General features: G+C 41.3%; 1 protein-coding gene across 3 annotated transcripts in view; it reads left to right on the plus strand.

Annotated features, from left to right (window-relative positions):
• The first annotated feature begins 6835 nt into the window (after positions 1–6835).
• Positions 6836–16465, plus strand: part of ST6GALNAC5 (ST6 N-acetylgalactosaminide alpha-2,6-sialyltransferase 5) — a 74054-nt gene continuing 64424 nt past the window's right edge. For 2 of the 3 annotated variants that reach the window (XM_037404461.1, XM_037404460.1), the window contains exons 1-2: positions 6836–7136; positions 7778–7999. In XM_037404461.1, the coding sequence (XP_037260358.1) occupies positions 7071–7136; positions 7778–7999 (288 nt within the window). In that variant the 5' untranslated portion in view covers positions 6836–7070. The remainder of the gene's footprint in view (positions 7137–7777; positions 8000–16465) is intronic. The other variant, XM_037404462.1, reaches the window with a different exon arrangement.

Consider the following 16465-nt stretch of genomic DNA (forward strand, 5'->3'; position numbering starts at 1 on the left):
AGGAAATCATCAAAAAGAAGTAAAATCACTGCAGCAAAACTCAAGTCACTGTGTTCCTGGCACTGTGGTTTATAGGAGAGAATAGATATATAATCATCACCTTGAATAAAATATTTACCATGATTGGGAAAAGTACAAGTTTTTTAAAGTTCTGTCACTTGAATCAAAAGCACGAGGCAGGTGGTGGTGACAAAGGCTAAGGAATGTTATAACAAGTATTAATAGCAGTTCAAAGAAAGGAGGGTACAGCTGCTGCAGGAAATGTTGGATCCAGCTCTGCAGCTGAGCTGAACTTGGTCCTATGCCCTGAAGTGTAAGAAAGAAAAATGACTGTATATAGCCATGGATTTGCTCTAATCCATGATTTAAGGATGCCAGTAGACACTCACGTTATCTATCCTATATGAAACAGAGACTTGTTTTCTGTATTTGTGTAAGAGTGACAAATATCAATAATACAGCAGAAATGTTTAAACAAGGACATAGCACATCGCAAAGGAAGACAATCCATCTGTTTTAGCAGCTGGTTTGGAGCAATCAGTTAGGTATCTATTGCAGTGAAGAAACTCTCCCACTGTTTCAGGATAGTTTCTACAATGCTTACTCATCTTGCCTAGAAGAGACGGTGTTTTGCCGTACCAGATTTGGACATAGGAAATAATTTTATATCCCTTCTGTCCTGCTCTCAGCTGGGATAGAGTTCATTTTCTTAGTAGCTGGTGCAGTGCTGTGTTTTGGATTTCACGTAAGAACAACGTTGATAGCACACTGATGGGTTTGGTTGTTGCTGTGTAATGTTTATACTAAGTCAAGGACTTTTCAGTTTCTCAGACCCTGCCAGTGAGAAGGCTGGAGAGGCACGGGAAATTGGGAGGGGACACAGCCAGGACAGCTGACCCAGACTAGCCAAAAGGATATTCCATACATATGACAGACATGCTGAGTATATAAGCTGGGGGAAGAAGAACGAAGGGGGGGACACATTCAGCATTATGGCATTTGTTTTCCCAAGTAAATGTTACACGTGATGGAGCCCTGCTTTCCCGGAGATGGCTGAACACCTGTCTGCCAGTGGGAACTAATCAATGAATTCCTTGTTTTGCTTTGCTCACATACGCGGCTTTTGCTTTACCTATTAAACTGTCAATCTCAACTCACAAGTTTTCTCACTTTTACTCTTCTGATCCTCTCCCCTATCCCACTGTGGGTGGAGTGAGCGAGTGGCTGCGTGGGGCTCAGTCCCTGGCTGGGGTTAAATCATGACACATTCTGTACTGTCTTGTATGTCCAGATTCCACGTTCAATTGCAACTAACTAAGCAAGCTACATAAATGTGGTCGCTATCTCCATACCTTTAAAATGACTGCACCTTGAGCCTATGACCTGGTATCTCCCAGTAGAAATCTATCCCCATCTGAATGTGCAAATGGCTAGAACCAGTACTATTTTTAACAGGCAGCTTGCTTGAATGCAGAGACCCTCCTTCAGTTCCTGTCAACTTCCCTGGGAAACAAGAGTACTCAGGACCTCTCAGCAGTAAGTTCAAATCCCCAAGACCTCATTTAGGTAGCTGTGTCCTGGAGTATGCTGGATAAATGGAAGAAAATTGTACATAACAAAGGTGGCCACTACATAATTTCAGAAGCGCACAGGGCATGAGCATGAAATTGCTGAGCTATGACAGCAGTCATTGGCAGCTATTCTCACACTGTATTAACTGATTTATTACTCTGAATTTGCATATATGCTTATATAGTGATATACTATGTGAATAGTAAAGATAGTTTCTATAAACCTGTAGATAAGAACAGTAGCTAATACCAAAATAAGATATATATAGCTTGACCACAGAAGGACTTTACTTGATTCTGTGACTGTGCCTTTTCAGTTTGATGGTAATGGATGTCCTTGTTGCCATAGTTGTTCAGCCTGTCATCATAAGTGATGTTTGTGTTTGTGTTAGTAATAGCAGGAGAGTTTTCTATTGACTCTCTAATAACACATAAAGAACTGCAAACCAATCCATAATGAGCACTTATCCTTCTTTGCTTCCTTTTTTTGCTCTAATGCTTCATTTCTGATATTTGCTTCGTAATTTTTTTAAAGCTTAGAAATTCTGTTCCATTTAACACTTCGACTTCCTGTTGGTGTAGTTTTCCTCTGAAAATGAACAGGCATATGTACACTGAAAGCTGAGCTATTCAGGATCCTGTTAAGATCTCATCTATTACAGCAAAGGTACCTCCAGAATATTCAAATGTATCCAGTCTCTTACCAAATTGTACTAATTATGTCCTCAGTTGCTTTAGTTCATATGTTAAATCTGTGCTCTGTTTATAGAGATTATGTATGGCTCCCTTCTTTTGTTTTGGTGGTGAACGGTAGAACAAAAGGCCATGAAGGACCGTTTCTGGTCATACCCATTGGCTTCTAGTGCTAGTCATCTGCAGCCTTCTGTGCTAATTTCTTAACCTTCGAAGTTTCTGACACTTTTGAATTTTGAGTATGCTCTATATTCCAGGATGTGCTTTGTTTAACTTTCTTCCCCCAGAGAAGTGATTAGAATGAGTGTTTCACATGCGGTCTTAAAGCAGATGAGTCCATTCAGTTGAGCTCAACAGATTGTTTCTGAAACTTCCAATACCATTATTTATGCTTCCTAGATGGAGGAGAAAAATAAGAAATAGAAAAGAAAAAGCCAGCCGATTCAGCAGATCTTATCTCACTATTTTCCCCCTTCTGTTTTCATTTGCACTTCCATTTCCATGCAATATTTCATTTTTTTATGCATCTATCACTGTTTGCTTCTGTCAGAAGTTCAAAGGCAGACTGCTTTCATAAAGTACAGTATTGACTGATCTATAATATTGTTTCTACCTTTTTTGACCAATCCTCAATGCATATTTCCAGTTTTGAAAAGCATTTCATGAATCACTGGGCAGTTTGAAAAATCTGTAGTGTAAGCTCATTACTTTGCTGGCTGCTGAATGTTTTCCATTGGTTGTGTTTGCGATGCAGAAATGCAGCCCTTTCTCTCAGGAAAAAGTTTTAAATTTCATGTATAAATAACAGCACGTGGAGTGTTGTTTAGTGTCAGTGTGACATATATAACTTTGACTGCCCCTCTGTCCATTAATCCACACAAACTTTAATCATATTCCAACCTCCTTAGAACCTTTAGTCTCATTTTCCTAGCTAGTCAGTCAAAAAATGCTTACTTCTCCCTCCTGCAATGTGGCACTCCCAGCCATCCTCCCAAATGTCACTGGCTAGAGGCCCAGGACAAGCAATATTCTGTTCTACACTAGTGATCATGGTTTAAGCCCATACCTCATGAGGCTGCAGGGCTAGAAGTGAGAGCTTTATACTTGCTAGTGAACTCCTTGCCCCAGCAAGCAAAGAGGGATAAAAGATCTATGGGAGTTAATTTCAGTGGGGTCAGGATTTTACTGTTGAGGAGACAGATATAAGGCTTCATAGACCACAGAATATGATGGAAATGACAAAATTATGCAACTTTGAGTGAGTTTTAAATTAATTTTACATTTTCAACAAATATTTTCTTATGCTTAGCCACCTATAGAATCTTAGTAACTCAGATTACTCATTTCAAAGGCATATGGATATCAAAGTGGTCCTGATATAATTAACCTCCCCCCTCCAATCTATTTTAAGCACTTCTATCATCAATAGTTTTCTGAAAAACATCTTCATACAAATAGTGTGATGGGAATGTAAGTGCTTTCAGCACTCCTGCAGAGTAACATGCAGAACTCACCTAGAGTTTAACTACCTATATCACACCAGATCCCTTTTCTTCTCACTCTTTTGTGAAGGGTAGTAGATAAAAAACTTTATTTTCTTACTCTCTTTGAAACTGGGCACAGATCTAAATCAGTTCTGTAAAATATTCTCTTTTTTGCAGCAAAGGAGCCACACTGCCATCAATGAGTCACAAAATAATTAAACATTTAAGACTGTCTGGGCTTTTACTCTGGTGAGGTGACAGGGCTGAAGTGTCACTGCAGCTTGCAGTTTGGAAGCATTCTGTGTACTGCCTGTCTGCACAAACATCCTACCTCTGGTTATGGTGGAAAGGAGAGGGACAGCAAGATCCAGAGCAGGGTTTGCTGGAGTCACACAGATAGTAGCCAGTGCGCTCAAGGAAAATGTCCTGGAAAACATCTGGGTCATCAGCAGAAATACTAGCCATCCTAACTTGTGCTGAATATTATGCCTACAGTTGCTGAGATACGCTGGCGTAGATGAAGTGTAAGAGTCTCCTCCGCTCAAGAACTCATTCCAGGCCAACCACAATGTGGAAAGTATGTTTATAATTGTTCATTATATTAAGATGCAGATGATGTTAGTTTCTCTGTATGAACTTCATGAGATAGCAACCATAGTTTGAAAAGGTGCTTTATAGGCATACAAGGAAATCTCTGAAAGACAACCTGGGTTAACATGCGTTATAAAAAGATAGTTATTTCACTTATCCAAACAGCTCAGGGGAAGTTGCTGTTTGAGCAGTTTTATTTAGGAATCAGTGAAAGAACTCTGTTGCTCCAAGTCCATTGTCAGTTTTGCGAACTACTACTTACATGGCTTTCTCACTCTACATGGATTTTTGCCATTTGCATCTTAGGTCTTCCTGAAGCTGCCACAAGCAGATTTTTATTTCTTGTGACTGTTTTGTCAGCCTGTACCTACCAGAAGGATGAAAGTGAGGTCAGTAAATTGGAAGCCGGGACAACCCTGTCCCTTCCATGCAGATTAAAAGCTCTCCTCAGTCAGACTTTGTTGAAAAACCTAACCACTGCTCTGCCACTCTTTCTCCCGGGCTAGGGAAAGCAGCTGTTTATGCTTTAATCTCTGTTTACCCCAAGCTTTAAGGAGAAATAGAAATGCATGGACAGTTCAGTATCCCTTGCATATTGAGAATAAATTGGTTGAAGCAGGAAGTCAGATGGACTTTAAGATGTTTTCTGTATTGACTTGTTTCCAATTTGATTAAATGTTTATGAGTTCAGCTTATGCCTCTTCTCTTTGCATTTCTAACTATCGGGTATACAGATGTGTATCTACATGTACGTAGATTCCAATAGTGTTTAAAAACAAACCTCCAGATAGCTAGAACTATTACTTCATAGGAATATAAAATTAAATTAAATAGCTGGGCTGTTTTCCAGATGATTTCTAAAGTTCCCATGCTTAGACATAAAAACCTCCGTAGGATTTACATTACACTACTGTATTTGTTTCAGTGAGCATTTGACTGCCAAGAATACTGTGTATGACCATCATGGCAATCTAATTAAATATTTGACGAGCAGAAAGCTGGACATTATTCAAGTCAAGCATTAAATTAGAAAATTTAGTTTGTCTCCTTTACCAGTAGATTTTTAAATCAGCCTATTCTACCAAAACCCGTAAGTTTAATGAATTTGGTCAGACATACCGTGTAACGGATGTCTAACAGACAGCCATGAGCCTAAATAATAAATATGATGCTTCAGTTTGGTGTGGCAAAATATATTATAAAGGCTTAGAAAGGTCAATCATGAGCAACCTGCTTGCTGGTAGTTGAGAAACAGCACTGTAAAATGCATGAGCTGCCTTTTGTAGTTTCTTGCAGGAAGCCTTGGAGAGCCACAGATAATTTGCTTTCAATGATTCATCAAGTTGGCCCTTTGTTTCACTAATTTGAGTGTCAAGTGCAACCACACAATAAAGAATTACCAAGACCTGATAAGATTCTTCTTATATTGCTTCGTTTGTCTTAACAACTGGTACTATTGAAACCAAACCCACAAACTGAATAAATAGCAAGCATGCATGCAATATGGCATTCTTCTTTGAAATGATAAAGCATGTTTACTGCGCTATCCGCAGATGTACCATACATTCTTATTTCCTTTTACTTTCTTAAAAAGCATGAAGTGCTGCAAGCTGTACCAATGCTAGAGATGGCATTTGTTTCACTGTTAGTCCGCCAATGAATTAGTAAAGATACAAAATGGATTTCAATGACAATTCCAGCCTTGAGAAAGCTGCTATTGTGACCATGGTTGAGTTAGCCTGCTGATCGCTTCCTCCTTAATGTAATTTTTAATGTTATATAGCTGTAGGTTAGATGTGAAGCCATATATTAGAACTGTCATTTCCACGAGTAGTTTCAAAAGAAGTGTCTTCATGATTAGGACATAGATTTTTTTTTTAAATGCTATGCTGTCAGTTTAATAATGCCATAAGACCTCAACCTCAAAATGCCTTATTTTGAAGGGGCACGTTTATAAATGTGGAACTCCCAGAGCAAGAAATTTATGTAGTATGAGGTCTCTTAATAAAGTTTTCATGGTTGAATTGTATGCTATTAGCACAAAGAACGAAATTATAAAAAACTTTGGAAGGCTGCTTATGAAAGGAGCGTGGGAAAACATCCATCACCAAAAAGTGGGGATGCATGGGGAGCAAACCTGTGAGATTTACTTCAAAAAACAAGAAAGCTTCTGTCCTGTCAGGAGGTTTTGGAACAGGTTTTTAGGGCTTGGGAACGATTGTGTGAGAGCGTGTTAGCGCCGCACAAGGAGTTGAGGCCGTCGATTTTTTTACCACCGTGAGTTTCAAGTGTTGCCTGAATGCTGCCAGCTCCAGGAGCCCAGCTAGCGGTGCGAGAATGGCGAATTTTCCGCTAGGGAAAAATACAACTAATGCAACGTGAGGGTCGCTCGCCGGTGCTACGAGCAGGGCAGAAGCCTAGGCCGAGGGGGAGCCCCTGCCCGCCCGCCGGGGGCGCGGTGCCGCCGCGACGCTCCCCGCCGCTCCCCCCGCCGCCCGGGGCTGGCTCGCCGGCGGAGCAGCGCGGCCGAGGGGCAGGCAGAAGTTAACTTCCACCTGCCCGGCACCCGCCGCTGCGCCGGCGGCAGGAGGCGGGGGCGGAGGCGGAGGCAGGCGGGGCAGCCGAGGACCCGGCTCAGGCAGGCTCCGAGGGTCCGGCCGGCTGTAATTCCCCCCTAATCCCCGCTACGGCGGCGCTTCCCTGGCCGAGCCATGTCTGCGGCTTCCCCGCCATGCCGAGCCTAGCGGGGAGCGGGAGGACTGGCGGCCGGGAGGCGCACAAAATGAAGACCCTGATGGTAAGTGCATTGTTGGCACTGCTCATCCCAGCTCCGGCGGCGGGGAGGAGAGGAGCGGCGCGGAGCGGAGCGGGGCTGCCCCGGGCACCCTGCGCACGCCCCAGCCTTCCCCGGGCTGCATTCCCGCGGCTCTTCGGGATCACGCGAAGGCGGACAAAACCCCGGCGGCGGCGGCGAAGAACTTTCCGCCTGCTTTCTTTTATTCGTGTTGCTCGTGTTTTGGGGGTTTTGTGTCTGTGTGCGATTGAAGGAGCGTATAGAAAACCAATCTGCTTAGAGGACGAGGCTGGAGGTAGCTGCGCGGGGGAGGGTTGGGGGAGCGCTAGAATCCCCAACACTCGTTAAAATGCACGAATGAGATGCCCGAAGGGGGACGGCTGCATGGGAACGGGAGGCGCGGCGGAGCCGGGTACCCAGAGCGGAGAAGAGGCAAGGAAGCAGGGCTGGGGGACAGGGCGGGAGGCAGGGAGCGGGCCGGCCAGGGGCAGGAGGAGGAAGGAGGGGGTTCCCCACTTCTCGCACTTTTGCCGTGTCTCTGGCGGCGTGAAACTTGCGGGTGCCGCGGGCGCCCCGCTGGCCCCCAGGGCGGGAGGAGCCCGCTGGCCCCGGCGCTGAGCCGCCTCTCTCTCTGCCCCCCGCAGCGCCACGGGCTGGCCGTCTGCTTGGCGCTCACCACCATGTGCACCAGCTTGTTGCTCATGTACGGCGGCATCGGCGGCGGCGGGGGCCACCCGGAGCCACCGGGGCGGCGGCAGCAGGTGGCGGCGGTGCCCAGCCGCCCGCCGGGACGCGGTCAGCATCAGCCGGCGCTCCCCGTCGGGGCTGGCCTCCTGGAGGGCTACATCAGCGTCCTGGAGCACAAGGTGAGCCTCCTCCCGCGGGGCCGCCCCTCTCACCCGGCTCTCGGGGCAGCCGGGGACCCCGCGCTGCCCCGTCCTCCCAAGGGGGCCTTGCAGAGCTCTCCTCCATGTCCTCTGTCAGGTGGCCCGGCCCCCGCGGCGGTGGCCCGGTGCCCGGGCGGCCGCGCCGTCGGGGCTGGCATCTGCAGCCTTCGGGTGCCGTCGCACCTGGCCCCGGGTGCATGGATTAACGGGGTCGGGACCCAGCGTCCAGCTTGAGGTCAGGCCTTTGTGGAGCGTTGGTTATCTCTTCCCTTGCCCAGTAGAAGATGGAGGGTGTTTTGTTTCCGCTGTTGGATGCTAGAGGTACGCTACAATTGTGTGTTTATGATGATGTTAGGAAGGGTTAAAGGAAGAAGTTTAGTTAGAGGAAGTGAAAGGTAGCTTCAGTAGGTAGGTGTTTATTCTTAGCTCATTGTGTTTTGGGAAACTGAAAAGAACTCTATCTCTTGCACAAATGACCTTTTCATCCTCCTCCTGGGAAGCTGAAGTTGTCATAGTCTCCATTCTAGAAATGGGGGGCAGCTCTTTAATGGTGAATAAAATGATGTCACTCCCCTTGACACAGGAATTACCAGGCTGGATTGTCGGACTGTAATACCCTTTCACCAGAGATCGGCAGGCTAAGCTTTTGTATATCACAGGACAGACGTAATGACATAAAGTAAGCGAGGTGGCATATCCATGCTGAAGAGATACTCGAGCTTCAGTAATTTTCTCAGAAGGCAGATTCCTGTACTACTTACACAGTGGTCTGTTTGTTGCATTTACCTAGAAGCTCCAAGGACCCCCTCTGTCAAAACCCCAGATAATGTTTTGTACACACACTTCTTGCAGTAAAAATTTTCTCTAAAAAATAAGCAAGGAAAGTGAGGATTCTCAGCTTTCTCATGTTTTCACATCCAGGCTGACATCTTTCTGAAAGATACGTTGTCAAATAAGTTACCGGGCTCAGTTTAGAGGTACTGTGTGAAGAGTACTGACTTTGATATACAGAGATTTTTATTGTTCCTTCTGGCTTCACTTTCTATGCAAGAGTTATCTGTAGGGCTCTTAACACAGAAAAATAGCTTGTGATGGTCCCTTGTAGGCTTTATTTGCTTTCTTACATGGTTCTCCTGGAAATTCTCAAATGTAATGTCTGTATAGAAAAAGCAGGTTTGGCCATGGGGCTTCCTACTGTGTGAGGTGTTCTCTTGCAATTCTTTTGTTCGTCTTGAACATGACTAGTGATGATGAGTTGTAGATATATATGCACACAGTTTTTGTAGCAGTAGTAACTGAAAGAGCATCTATGGCTTTTTTAGGGTGTATATGTGAGTAGCCCTCTGACACTGGTAACCCCTTACCATTGGTTTCTCCTGACTCCCAAGCACCCCTTGTTAATAGAACTTAAAATGACTGTTCTGTGTTCATTATTTTCCAGAGTAATTTTAATGTTTCCCTGTATTTTGGAGAAAACTGATCCTCTGGCTTTTTACTATATTGTAATATGGCCCAAAATCCACAAACACTCCATTTCTGAATTTCATTTCACATAGCTCATGCTTTACAGTAATAATCTGCTGAAGGTCTAGTAAGTTGTCCACGTAACTTCTGTGGGTCAAAAAGAAGATTGTGCAGTCCTTGCTGTGTTCCCAGCTTGCTTTGTTTTATTTTAATGCACATGAGATCATGCAGAGAGCTGTGCCACGGTGGTATGCAGAGCAGTGAGGACACTGTATTACCATAAGGAGATGATGGGGGAGAGAAGGTCTTTGACTCTTAATAGTGCATTTGTTTTAGTAATGTAACAAACCCATATATTTAACATGGATTTACAACCCCAGAATACATATGTTTCCTGCAGAATAAAAAACAGAGAATGCAAAAGATTGCAGGCATTAATGGTTTGGGAAAAGAAGGATGCAGCATCGGTGATGGTGAGAATAGGGAGAAAGACTGCAAGAACTGAGAAATGGTGAAAATGGAGAACCCGTTTTTTGGGTGGGACACTGATGAGTGCAGGGAAGACAGCTTGAATAGCAAGCAGCATGGAAGTCCAGCCCAAAGAGAGGAAATGAAGGAATCGGGGGGTGTTAAGGAGTATTAGGAGAGCTGCAAGAGAGCAAGATAAAATTGTGTAGCTGTGAGGACATGATACTTGAAGAGACGGGGAGGTCTGGAAGGAGATGAAAAGTGCATGTTGTTTGAGGACAACAGGCTTGGAAAGGTGAGGGAGGAATGACTTCAGCAATGGTACGTGTTATTTTGGTGGCACAGAGGTGACAGTGCAAAGTAAGAGAAGAGTGGATGGTAGATTTTTCACAATACAGCTTCCTTAGTTTCTCATACAGAATCTTGGGATTATCTGTCAGGTTGAATGACCTGAAGCTGAAGGACCGTTATACAAAATTAATCTGTGGTATGTGTTCATGCATGAATGGCAGTTAACAGTAGACTAAATGTCTAGATCATTCAGATTTAGGAGCTGAAACGTTCTTAACTTTAGAAAGACTTTTCTAGATCGCATAGTTTGCTTTAATAGGAAAACCTAGTTTCATATTTGTGGTGGTGTACCTATTCTGACGCAGTTACTGAGAGTAAGTATGCACATATATGTAGAAGCTATATGATAAGTACTGAAGTTATTATTAATCCATAATGACAGTATGAGTATTGAAACATACAGAAGCTGTGTTACATGGTCCTATAGACATTTCTTTTCAGGGATAAAATTTAAAAATTATCCACATTGTGAAATATCACGTATTACAAATGTCTGTCACTACTAGCAGTGCAGCTCATTTAGTCGTGGTGGGTGATCGTGTATGGACACTCTTTACCAGAAAATCAAGGCACTTAGTAAAGTACCAATGATTTTGAAATACAGCTTGCGCTATTGTAATCACCAATTATTTTCCATTTTTTATTTTCTATTCAGGAAGAATTGTAGTTCCTTGTCCATCCTGTCAAGATAAGCAGGCAGTCTCTGAGAATACAGCTAAAATACATAATACTTGTTTTACTGGGTTGAAGAGTCTTTTTGCAGGAATCCATTGTCACTTGATTAGATTTGTGACATTTTGTTTTTTTAATACTTTGCTTTCATGGTTTCTGCAAGCCCATTTTTTTCCTGAATCAAGCAGCACAGATCAGAACCCATGTTCTTAGCTTTAGCAGCCTTTCACCATTTTAGCAGTGCAAACTTCATTTTTGTTGAACTCTTAAAAAAAGAAAATTCAGAAATGCAGTGTATTCAGAGATTGGTGCTTGGCATTTCACCTCTGCATGTCCCAGAGCAACAGCAGTTGACAGTCATTTTTGATGGATGTTTGAAATGAATGAATGGTATCTTTTTTTGTTCCCAATAGCCAGATGTTTATGTCCTAAAAACTCTCATTTGGAACAGAAAACATGGTTTGCTGATAGTTGTTGCTATTGAGAGGTCAAGGACCGAAACGAAGTGAAGTAGCAGCTGCCCTTCTACTTCAACGAGCTGTTGCTTCCTGCAGAAGCACATTGGCAGAGTTTAGCTATTGCATCTGTTCTGCAGTTACAAAGGACAAGAGTCCCAGACTGTCAAACGAACATCTTTCATCCGTTCTTTGAGTGTAATCCTGAAATTACAGAGGTTTTGTCACTGGCACTGAGAGAAGCAAAATTATGCTGTTCCATGGGGAGGCATGGGGATAAGACTTTCTGTTGATTTATCATAGTGCTAGCAAGAAATTACAATGCTAATATTTTTAAAGCAATTACTGCATACAAATAAGAGACTGTTAATGAAAGTGGGAAACCTAGCACTATTCCAGAACTTGCAAGAAATAAATATTTCACCATTATATTACTATTCTGAAATGAATGTGAGAACATGTCTCTGGATAGTTAAAAAGCTTTTTACCCAGTATTGACTCAACAGTTGGTACTGTGAATAATATATGAGGTTTTCATGTATGTAATTGAATAATATTTCAAGCCATCAAGGATTTTGTTTCTTAGAAAATGAAAAAAATTATCAAAATCAATCTTGCAGTCAAAATGTATGATTTATTAGAACTACATTTAAATACCTTAAGAGAGCATTGAGATCAACATGATAATTGATCACAATGATTTCTTAATTTATGATAATGTAAATTATCATGTGCAAAGAAATCTTTGTGATCCCTTTAAATTAATACAGATCAGAGAATAGTGTAGTTGATGAAGTGTTTGAGGAAGACTTATTCTGCAAAGAGTGCTATAGCTCCTGGATCTCTGAAACACAGTAAGTTGTTCTGGGATGAAACTATTTTTTTTGAGGATAGTAAAATTTGTGCACTTCAAATGGGGGGGGGGGAATGGGAACCTTGCCATGTTTTGTATTCTTTTTCATAAGTATTAGATAGAAAGAGTTTGGAATTTGAATTTTTACCTAAATTGTTAAACCGTTGACATTTTTGGGCTGAATAGTTGGTGGGGGGTGTCACTAAACGAGCCTTCATATCTAACTTAAATGGACGTGGGAAGGAATTAAATTAATTTGAGGGTTTTAGTGTCTTTCAAATGAATTTATCACAAAATCATAAGGTATATTGCAACAAAACAGCTTGTCTTGCCTGTGGTGGGATTGATCCCACTGAATTGAAGAAAACCTCGTACCATGATTTCATTACATGTTCCTATTTGCCTCTGAAATTCTTACCTGCAAAGGAAGGAGCATAAACTTCATTACACAATTATTTGATGGAGCTTTTGTTGTGTGAGAGATCCACAAGGGGGAGACTTTATTCTAGAATAACCTTGTGGGGGGACGCTTCCATCCATCGGAGATCTAGGCAAGATGGGAGTCCAAAAAGCCCCTTGCTCAGCGTTGTGTTGGCTTCTTGGCTTTTTTTTTATTTTGAGGTAGTGTAGTTACCTTTTATGCTGATAAGCTATAGGTTTATTAACACCCTTATAAAGTTGACAGAGTAAAAAAGCCCCAAATGTTAGTACCATGAGTCAGAGAATGTAACTGAATAGCCAGACAATTGTTTTACCAGATTTACCCAACATTTGAATAATGACTATCTTGTGCTTTATATATTCTTGCTTTTGAGCTATTGTAGTAGTGTGCTTTTTCAGCCTAACAAATTGTAATACAGGATTAATTCATTTTTATGACCCTTGTCTAAAATTTGTAGCAGCTTCTGTGTGCACTAGTTGATAATACTTAGTGTGAGGTACAGAGTGAGCACACAACAATGATAGGAAAGAAGGTACAGTTTTCTGTTTTCCAGGTTGCTTGGCTCCTCTACAAAGAACCAGTAGTCCTAGCCTGGCACTGTTCCTACTTAGAATATCTTGAGATATTTTCAAATGTTTACATAGAAGTATCAGTTAGCTGTTCAGTTTATGCATTTATTTTTTGAAAAAGGCCATGTTCTGTAGTTGAACATATTTTTTGTAGAATTCTGATTCCAGTGTCTACATGAGAAAAAACACAAATATTAGCTATCAGGCTAACAAAAACAAGTAATATTTTAGTTACCACTGTGGCCTAATTCTTTCTAAAATAAGTGCTGTTAAAGAAGAAATGTTAACTAGTAGAGGTAGTGACTGCAGGCAGAGATCAGGACCTGTTGCTTGAAATAATTGTCTAAAAAGAGTACAGGTACTATTAAATATTCAGATGCCCCTGAAAATTGAAAGATGTTTGGTATGCATGGTGTTTGGTAATACATGGTGTTATTACATTCATTCATATAACACGATCCATAAAACCCTACCCAACTACAAACTATCTCTGTTCTGATCATTTTCTGGTTATTGAGAAGATAAAGGTGAGTAAATCATAGTCATTATATGGAAAACAGAGAGAGTATTGGAGCTTATACCAGTTGAAGATCTTGCCCCATGTAATTTGTGACGTTTTGTGGTGTAGCTTTATTCTTTCGTAGAAACTGAAGAAAGAAGGGTTATTTCAGAGACTGTATCATAAAAACTTGATGATTGATTTCAGTACAAATGTAAATAGTTGGTAGATGGTTAGGTCAAGACAGTGCAGAATTGTGGTTTAATTTTCTCACATTTTAAAAAAGTCGTATCTCACAGGAATATCTGATACCATAAATTGGTCATAATAAGTTATCTTGTTTTTACAACTGACTGAGACAAAGTACTTTTTCTTTTTTTTTCTTCATAGAAGAAAAATTGCAGAAGCATGAAGATGTTTTTATTTATTTTGCGCTTCTGTTTTTTGATTGGTTCTGGATTATAGCCTTTATCCTGAATTGTGAAGAACAAGTAAATATGCTCTTTCCCATTTTATGAATATCCTATACAACCCATTTTAATAAGTGGGTGCTGTCTGTTTCCCTTGTCTGCTTCCCTATCTTCTTTTCTGAACGTGCAAAATTCTTCATTTGATGGATATGCAAAATACTTCCAGGCAGGGAATTGGTGACACTTTGTCTGCTAGTGAAATTTGCCTCTCTCTCATGCAAAGCCCTTTAATTTTTTTTCTTTTCATTTTCATCATTAGTTTAAATGACCACATTTATATTTCTAGTATTTGCTGAAGTATATTATATTTGATAACCATTTAAAGTTACCATATTGTGCACTTTTTTCCAACAGTCTTTCACTGTGAGCATTTTAGGCTATTTTCATCTTCCTGTGAAGACAAAGTGTTCCTTTGAAGGGTTTTAATCCTTAGTGGAAGCAAGTCTGAACTAAATGAGATTTTCAATGACAGGAAATGTAATTTTTGTTCACAGCTGATGGATATCTCTCAATAGAATTCCTTAAGTTCTCCCTTTCTGCTTGTCCTGGGGCATAAGTGGATATTGAGTGTCATCCTAACTATGTGATATCCTCAGCACAACAGACTGCAGGTAGTTTCCGTTTCCTGGTGACCTTCCTTATTAGTTTAACCTGTATTGCTCAGTAACGCTCTGTATGCACATCCTTGATGCTGAGGTGGCATTGATAGAAAGAACTCAGTGTATTAATTGAACTTCTAATTAGGGCAATTATGATCAAATCAGCAGTCATTTGGTGCTGATATAAGCAGATGTGACAGCACAAAAGCTGCTTTGAAGGAGAGGTGAGACACCATGACGCTTCACCTCGTTGTTTCACCTCATCCCTAAGCAATCTCCATTAGTCATTACTCTTTTGCTCTGATAGTTAAAGCTTAAAGCGTTAAGACCAGGTCAATTACTGAAGTTTGCTATCAGCTGTAAAAGCAAGCAGTTCAGAAACTGCTATTAATTGTTCTCTGTTCTCATTCTGAAAATATCCAAATACAGTTAAGAGTAAGAGTCACATAGCAAATGAGGGGACAAGTCAAAGCTGAACCCTTCTGCATTCAGAGAGTCGGGAGAAGTGGAGCTCTGAGGTGCCCCTTGATGATGATATGAAAGACAGAGTTGGGCACTGAGGAACACGTACATATTCCTGTAGAGACTATACCACATGTGAACTGACCTTAGGCAAATCTGGTAATGCTGTTAGTGCCTGGACTGTATTCAGAGAGGCATACAATGTCAGGGAAACACTATGTGTACATTAACTGCAATTAGGAATACCTAGATTCTTACTGGAACCTTGTGAGAAAACTTCAGAACAAGATTGGGTTATTTTAAAACACAGAGAGAGCAAACTGATACACTTAATAGATCACTAGTGTATTTTTTCATGACGACAGTGAATACTATGAAATGTTCATTGTCCAAGAAGAGGAAGCAGTAATGAATTTATATGGTATACAGGCAGTATAGGTTAGGTTTTCTTAATTCAGATATAATAATCTGGGCAGTTGTAATTAACATGGAACAAGAATATATAAATGTTTACTTCACTGTCAAATACAACATGTTAAGGATTTATTGCAGCTGTAGAAAAATACCCATTGCAGAGTGGATGGCTTAGTAAGAAATAACCTGGAAGAGGAGAATGTTTCTCAGTGAACAGTCAACACATTTAGAATATGCATTTTTGTTTAGCAAATACTGTGTTTTAATTTTAGTATGTTATTAGCATCCTCAGATATGGGCAAGATGTTAATATTACAGAAACAAAATATTCTGTAATCTTTGTACTGTTGGACCAGTATTAAATTAGTCTGTATCTTGCCCTCAGCTATAGCAGGTCATAAAAGTAGATGTAATAACACTCAGCAGAGCATCAGTCTAAGAGTTATCTCTAAGGAAAAGAAAAATTCAACAGTGCAAGTTTGTGCAAATGTACATCTGTATCAAGCTATGTGCACAGGAAAGTTAAAGGACTATTGTTATGCTTAAGATATGGCTCACTGAGAAATAGGCTTCTAGAGACTGCATTCATCACCAAGCACATGGTACTTACCAGTCTGGCCTCTTAAGGTTAAAACCTTTTCTCCCATTTTGAGACACCAGGCTGTTTCGTAGATAGTGACGTGAATTACATTCAGGCTCTTCACCTTCTAAACTTTCACACTTGTAT

This window comes from Falco rusticolus, chromosome 11 (genome assembly GCF_015220075.1).
Source record: "Falco rusticolus isolate bFalRus1 chromosome 11, bFalRus1.pri, whole genome shotgun sequence".
NCBI lineage: Eukaryota > Metazoa > Chordata > Aves > Falconiformes > Falconidae > Falco > Falco rusticolus.